General features: G+C 54.0%; 1 protein-coding gene across 1 annotated transcript in view; it reads left to right on the top strand.

Annotated features, from left to right (window-relative positions):
- Positions 1-5,447: 5,447 nt before the first annotated feature.
- Positions 5,448-7,638, top strand: part of WNT9B (wingless-type MMTV integration site family, member 9B) — a gene marked incomplete at its 3' end in the record, with an annotated part of 3,297 nt that continues 1,106 nt past the window's right edge. The window contains exons 1-2 of the mRNA XM_008581428.1: positions 5,448-5,479; positions 6,002-6,291. Of these exons, the coding sequence (XP_008579650.1) occupies positions 5,448-5,479; positions 6,002-6,291 (322 nt within the window). The remainder of the gene's footprint in view (positions 5,480-6,001; positions 6,292-7,638) is intronic.

Below are 7,638 nucleotides of genomic sequence, written 5' to 3' on the forward strand. Positions count from 1 at the left end.
TGGGGTTGATGGGGAAGCCAGACAGGAAAGCAATGAGTGGTCTTGTGTTCAGTGGGTGGACCTGGCACAAAGCTGATGCTCAGTGCACACAGGCAGAAATGAGTGAGTGAGTGAGCGAGTGACAGGCGGGGCTGGAAGGAGTTGGAGTAAAGGCAGGAAACAGTAGCTGCTAAATTTGCCAGGCTGTGCATTCAGGACACCTTTATGGAGGAGATGTGAGGTGACATTGAATCCTGTAGAGGAGAAAGGACCCTGAATGATGGAGGGAAAGACGCACTGCCAGCAGAGTAAAACTTGGGACCCATCAGCGTTTCAGAAGGAGGGGAGAGAAACCTGGGGTGGGTGTTGAGGGGCCTCTCTCTGGTACCCTGGTGCCATGGTGCCCTCTCTTGCTGGGCCAGGCTCTGCCCTTGCTGGACATCCCCCTGCTGGGAAGAGGTAGGGAGTGGAGAGCATGAGAGGTGGGGTGGTGGTGGTGTGTGTGTGTGTGCACATGCATGTGTGTGTGTAGGGGGCCCAGTGAAGGCCAGGCGAGGTGGACTGAGATGTTTGAGATGAAAGCACAAAGGGACCACTTACAATGCAAATGGCCCTGCAGCGGAAGCCTGTTATCGAGAGCATCTAATGGGTTTTTGCAGGGCCAAGGCCAGTGGCCCCAGGCAGCACGAGGCTTTCCTGGTTCCCAGGCAGCTGCCTGCAGTTGGCACAGACCCTGCTGCCGGGCACAGCTCCTGACCCCTCCAGCTAAGAGTCCAGACATGCTGGCATTACCTGGTGCCCTGGAAACCACCTGCCTTGTCCTGTGCCACCTACCCACCCACATCCTGGGGGCAGTCCCCGCTAGAACCATCAGACTCCCTCAAGCAGAAACAAAGATGGGAATGGGTCTGGAAGAACAGAGCCCGGGGCACCCACGGGTGATGAGAAAAAGCTCTCCACCTGCCATTCTTCCCCAGACAGCCTGGAGTGCTCCCTGAGAGCTCCCTCCTGCCTCGTCCCACCCCCAGGCCTCCCACTACAGTCAGGACTGCACTGGCCCAGGTCAGGTTCTCACCCAGATAGTGCTAGGAGTTCTGATTCGGACCCCTGAGCAGTTACTGACTGTTCCTCAGGGAGCCAGTCTGGTTCAAAGCTTTCTTCTCCTTCCCCTGCTCCTTGAGGCTTTGCCAGAGTTTGTAGGACTCCTGAACCCAACCAAGTTCCCTCCAGACTGTGAGCTTCTTGAGGGCAGGACCATGTTGCAATACCCAACACAGCTCCTGGCACATAGTAGGTGCTTAATAATGACAAACACTTACCTGGTGCTTACTATGTGCCAGGCACTGTTCTAAGAGCTTTGTCAACGTTAACTTGTTTCCCCTCACAACAACCCTGCGAGGTAGGTACTGTTAGCGTCTGCATTTGACAGATAAAACACAAAGAGAAGTGCCTTGCCCCAGGTAGCACAGCGAGCAGGAGGTGGAGGTGGGATGTGAACCCAGGCAGTCCACCTCTGCTCACGCTCTCCCATCAGCCAATGGGTGTTTGTTAGATGGAATGAGCTCGGGGTGAGTGGATGTCCCTGAGGTCGCCTCTGAGTGAGAGGCAGACCTGGGACCAGACTACCTGGGCCAGAACAGCCTTGGGGGCATGAGGTCCTTAGGTCTGCACACTCTAGCAGGTGGTGGGTGGTTGTTGGAAGATGGGCCCCATTTCTTCTCAGGGGTGTGATGGTCCTGGGGTCCTGCCATGGTAGACAGAGCCGACTCCTGGAAGGTTTTTTCCAAAGCCTAGAAGAGCCTTTTGCTTCCTTCAAGGTCACCCTGATGGAGCAGCTTTAGCCAAATCTGTGGATGGGGTGAGGGTTGGAGAGTGTGAAATGAGGTGGGGCAGAAAGGGCCAGGAGTGGACACAGGAGATCTGGGGTGCAAGGGTATATGTGAGATGAGGTCCTGAGGGGTACCCTTGACCTTTACCACTCTAAGGCAGGGTGGTCTGGGAAGTGGTTGGGGATGCCCTGGGGTCAAAACCAGAGGGTATCTCATTGTGTGGGGTGGGGGCTTCTAGTCTTAGGATCAACCTGACCCCTAAGGACCATGGGGTGAGGATGCAAAGAGCAGAGGAGCACGGACTGGGGTAAGGAAGGGAGGAGAAGGAAGCTGGTCATGTGGGGTCGTTGCTTTCTTAATGGGAAAGGAGAGGCTGCAAGTCAGGTTTGGGAAGTCCCCTGGAGGACAGCAATGGGGGAGACCCAATGGGCCAAAGCAGGTGCAGGCTGATGGAGTGGTGGTCCCAGGAGCTCCTGAGTCAGGCCGAAGACCCTAGGAAAGGCTGTCCCTGACCCCAGAAGAACAGCTAGCAAGTTCACACATTATCCCTCCTCTGCTCTTTAGTTCAGAGCACTAGCAGCATCTGATTGACTCCAGGGCAGTGTCTTTCATTAAAATCCCCAATTTTGGGGCCGGCCCGGTGGCGCACTGCTACAGTGCGCCGCTTGGGAAGCGCGGTGGCACTCCCGCCGAGGGTTCAGATCCCACATACAGACCGGTTCCCGCTCACTGGCTGAGCAAGGCGCGGGAGCAATACTGAGGGTTGTGATCCCGTTGCCGGTCCCGGTCTGGTACGGGCGCGACACTGAGGGTTGCGATCCGTTGCCGGACACGAAAAAAGACAAAAAAAAAGGAAAAAAAAAATCCCCAATTTTTTCTGGATTCATAAGACTTAATGAAGCTCACTCAAATTTCTCTGGTTGTCTATCTAACTGCCAAGGGGCTCAGCTAAACAGAGGGACCCAGTGGGTGGGGTTCTCAGGCCTGCGGTGCCAGAAAGTGTGATTTCTTCCAGGGGAGAGAAATCATGTCTGCTCACCCCTGAATGGGATGGAACCTGCCACACCCAGAATGTTTCTGGGGTCCAGGATGAAACCTTCCGTCGCAGATGCTCTGGGATGGACATGCGTAGAATTCACTAGCACTGTTCAAGGCAATAGGATGAGTTGTTTTCTAAACTTGATGTCCTGGCCCTATTTCTTCAAAGGAAATATGATCCCAACCCACAACATAGAAAGCAAAGGACAAGTGGGTCCAGGAAGGCCTCCTAGGCTGTCGTCCTGAGGCAGTGCCAGGGAGCCTTCTGTGAGAGCAGCCCTGGGCGGACCAGGGCCCAGTGTGGCCTGAGGCCTCTGTGTGGTTGGCTGCCTTTCCTGACCATTAATCACCACTAAGTGTCATTACTGCTAATAAAATTAACAGACTTTATACTGGACTCCTGGAGCCATTAATCTCAGGGTCTATTACATAAAATTAAAAAAACGAGTTCCTGTTGGTGAGTGGATGGATGTTTGCTAAGCTTGGGAATGCTGGTACTCCACAGCTGTCAAAAGGTCAGAATCAGGGATGAGATGACACTCTCAGTTAGACAAACCAGCTCTGAGCCTTCACTCTACACTATAGGGGTGTCTCGGGCACGAGCGCAGCTGGACCTCAGGAAGGCTCTGGGACCAGGGACTGAAAGACTTCCCAAATTCCCCCTCCCACTCTCACCTTTGCTTCTCTCAATGCATCTGGTTCATTCTTTTTTTCTCTCTTTGGGGCATCTTCCTCTGTTTCTCTTCTGTGTTAAAGGTCTAGTCACCCAAAGAGAGAAAGAGAGAGAAAGCAACTGTGTGCTCCCTTAACTCAAATTCCAAATTCCTAGAAAAAGAACTGATTGGCCTCGCTTGGGTCATGTGATCTCACTGGTCCAATCAACAGGCCAGAGCAGTAAGGTCATGTGGTATAAAATGGCTGACCAGGGCCACATGGTAGCCATGTAGATAGAAGGATGGGTGGGCAGCCAACATGTAACATACTATATATTATATATGACATATCATATTGCTATCATGATATAAAAATAATAGGTATTATTCTTACAATGGCATTTGAGACAGGCCTTGAAGGATGTGCAGCCCCACTGGCCAAAATTCCCATCACTCCCTGCTTGTTCTCCCATCTGTCAATCAGCTTCTGCAAGGAGGTCCTGATTTCTGAAACACAGGAATTGTGTGTGCAGAAGTTGCCCCTCACACCAACCCCTGGTGTGAGGAGGAGGACGTCTGAGGGGCTCGAAGGCTACTGTCCCCTTTGCTACCTGCAGCCCCTCAGCTGCCCTCTGCGCAGGAAGCCAGTCAAGGTGGGGCCTCCTCAGCTGGAGGTGACATTGGGTTCTGCTGTGGACCTGCCAAGGGTCAAGCTCTGAGGGTTTCCTGCCAGGCTGCAGGGAGGGGTTTGGCTGTAGACTGATGGACTGGAAATTTACCCATTTGCCCCCAGATTAATGATTAACGGGTCCCTGCCCTCACCCTGTCTGGGTGGGGAGCCCAGGGCCAGGCTGGGCAGGGAGGAGCCCGATAGCATCTGTCTCTGCTCAGAGGTTTTGGAGATATTCCCCACAATGGGTTGGCTGCACCGAATGGATATAGAACCTACGGACACTTTCTGGGGGCACCTGGGTCTCTCCAGGACCCACACCCTCCTGTGATACTTCCTACTCCTGAGGCAGACAGACGGGGCTGGCATCCGGCCAGATGCCTTAGCTAAGGCAGGTGGCTCCAAACAGGAGAGCCGTGCCCTTGGCTCAGTGGGACATGGGCCTCTGACTACTCAGGGCTTGGCCACAGGGCTCCCCTTAGCCAGTGTCACGTGAGCAAAATTGGCAAGTGCCACATCCAAGCAGGAGCTTTAAGAACCATTGCCTGATTCCTCCTTTGCTCTCTTACCCTGGCCACGAAGCCAGCATATCCCAGAGAGGGGCTGCTCCCTCCAGCCTGCATCCTGGAATGTTGTATATTCCACACACGCTGGGAGGGGAGCACCAGGGCAAGCGTTTTGAACTTCTAGAACCATCTCACACAGTGCATCCAGGAAGAGGGAGAGTGAGCTCTAACACGGGTTCCCACCTGGCTGCTGACCTGTTGTGTGACATGGGCCAGTCACTGCTCCATTTCCTCATCTGGTCAAAGGGGAGACTCTGCCTAGTAAGGGAATAGAGCATCTTGCAAGAAGAGAGAGGTTTGGGAAACTCCAGCTAGCAGGAAGGTAAGCCTGCATGTCCCAAGTACTTGTCATGTAATCTCCACCCTGGGAGGTGGAGAGGATCATTCTTGCCACTTTCCAGAGGAGAAAGACAAAGCATTGAGCATTGCACAGCTAGGAAGCAGCAGAGTCGGGCTTAGAATCTGGCAGCCTGACTCTGGAATCGATGGACTTTAGATGTGGGAGAACAAGAAACCTGGGACAAACGGCCTGATGGAAATTCAGTTCCTTCACTTTCATCCAACCATCCATCAGCCTGTCCTTCCTTCCTTCCTTCCTTCCTGTTTCCTTCTTTCCTTCCTTTCTTCCTGGTATTCCCCAAGTATCTATTTGTACCAGACATCAAACAGTGGTCAAACAGTTGGAGATCTATCTAGAAATCATGGAAACAGGATGGCGTGGGATTACTTGGGCAGCAACATGATGTAAGGGAGAGAGGGGTAACGGGGGACCTTGGCTGGGTGTCGGCCCAGTGTCTACACCCCCTCTACCTGCCCCCTCTTAGAGATGTGGCTCTCCCTTCCAGGCAGTGACCAATCCCACATGCTGTATTTCCCAAACTTCTCGGATCATAGAAGCTGTCCAGGAGATGTGGTAAATACACAGATTTCCAGGCCCAACTTCAGACCAATAGAATCAGAATTGCCAAGCCTGGATCCTGGGAATCTGGATTTTTAATAATGACACCAGGCGATTTTTCTAAGTGGGCAAGTTTGGGGAATACGGTGGGTGAGAATAGCAGAGACTGCAATCTGGAAAACTTGGGTCTGAGGTTCTGCACTAACCCTTGTTGCAAGCACCTTGGTTTTCTCCTCTGTATAATGCAGACATAACCTCCATGGGGCTTGCCTGACACCAGGAGAGTAATAAATGAATCCCCCTTCCCTCACCTGACCCTTGTCCTCAGGGATTAACATCCTTTGCTCTCCCCTGTCACGACCCCCAAGGGTCACCAGTCTCCCTTATCTCTCCCTCTCCAGCTTGACCGGGAGGGAGGTCCTGACACCCTTCCCAGGGCTGGGCACGGTGGCAGCCCCGGTGCAGGGCAGGGCCCACCTGAAGCAGTGTGACCTGCTGAAGCTGTCCCGCAGGCAGAAGCAGCTATGCCGGCGGGAGCCTGGCCTGGCTGAGACCCTGCGGGACGCTGCACATCTCGGCCTGCTTGAGTGCCAGTTCCAGTTCCGGCATGAGCGCTGGAACTGCAGCCTGGAGGGGAGGACAGGTCTGCTCAAGAGAGGTAGGGAGTAGGGTGAGGAGGGATGAGGGGAGGAGGGATTGGGGAGGAGGGATACGGGAAGGAGGGATGGGGTAGGAGGGATGGTGGGACAGGGATGGGGGAGGAGGCAGGCTTGGGAGAGGCTGTCCTTCCCTCTTCCAGGCCCCTGTGCAAAGGCCACACTACACTTACTACCCCAGCATAGTCCCAAACGAGGAGCATCCTGGGGAGTTAATGATGGTCTGTCGAAGGCCAGCCATGGCCCGGCCTCAGGTTTGGGGGAGGAGAGGAGCAAGGAAGACACAAGAGAGGAGGAGACACAAGGCCACTCCTGCAGGAGCCCACAGATGAGATGGCTGGTCCCCTGTCAACTCCCTCTGCCTCCTCCTCACACGTGGGAAACAAGTGCAAGAACACAGAAGGATGGAAGGCAGTCAGTAGCGGGCCAGTTCATGCGACAGGCCCGTTCATGTGTCCCGCTACTCATCTACCTCTTTCTTCTCATCCCTTGATCCATCGTTTGCTCCTTCCCTCAGTTCCTGTTGGCCTCCTTCCCTTCGTTCTGCATCTCTCCATGCTCCACCCAGCCACCCACCCACTCACTAAGCATCTGTCGAGGCCCACAGAGAGCTGGGCACTGTCCTACGTGCTGGAAGTGCAGGACTAAATAAGACCCCCCCTGCCCTCAGAAAACACACGGTCTAGAAGGAGAAAACAGGTCATCAGGTGATTCCATCACCACATGGAAAAGGCTAGAATGGGGACTTTTAAAAAAATGCAGTAATGGTGTACAGGGGCAGCCAGCCCCTTTCTAGGCCAGCTGCTGTCCACAGCGGGGGAGGGTCTGGGGCAGAGTTAATGGCCTTCTCTCTCTCTCTCGGTGTCACTGGCATCCCAGGGCACAGGAGAGCAGGCAGAAGGTAGAGAGCCCTTTGGGAAGCCAGGTTTGGACCCCACTGAACAGTACAAGAGTAGCAGTGGACCTGGAAGTGGGTGGGATGGTCGATCTGGGGAGTGTCAGGCAGACGTCCCAAGGTCACTCTGTCGTTGGGTCTACTCCACAGTGGGCAGCCGAGAATGACGTTTGAGAGGCATTGCGAAGCACAGGAATCCCACGGGGCGTATCGCAGAGGATCAGGGGCTTCACAAATGGGTTGGGTCAACTTCTTACACTTGGACTTGGATTTGAGAGAGCTGGTTTCACATCAGCTGTGCCCCTCCTTAAGTGCCTAAGTCACTTCTCTTTGCATCTTAGTGTTCTTATCTATTAAGTAGGGTCCTGCTGCCCTCTGGGAATCTGGGCACATACTCCATAGTGAATTTGGAAGTTCCATTTAAAGGACCGCTTGCAGCCTGAGTTTAAGGGGC

The sequence above is a fragment of the Galeopterus variegatus genome, unplaced genomic scaffold (genome assembly GCF_000696425.1).
Source record: "Galeopterus variegatus unplaced genomic scaffold, G_variegatus-3.0.2 Scaffold2354, whole genome shotgun sequence".
Lineage (NCBI taxonomy): Eukaryota > Metazoa > Chordata > Mammalia > Dermoptera > Cynocephalidae > Galeopterus > Galeopterus variegatus.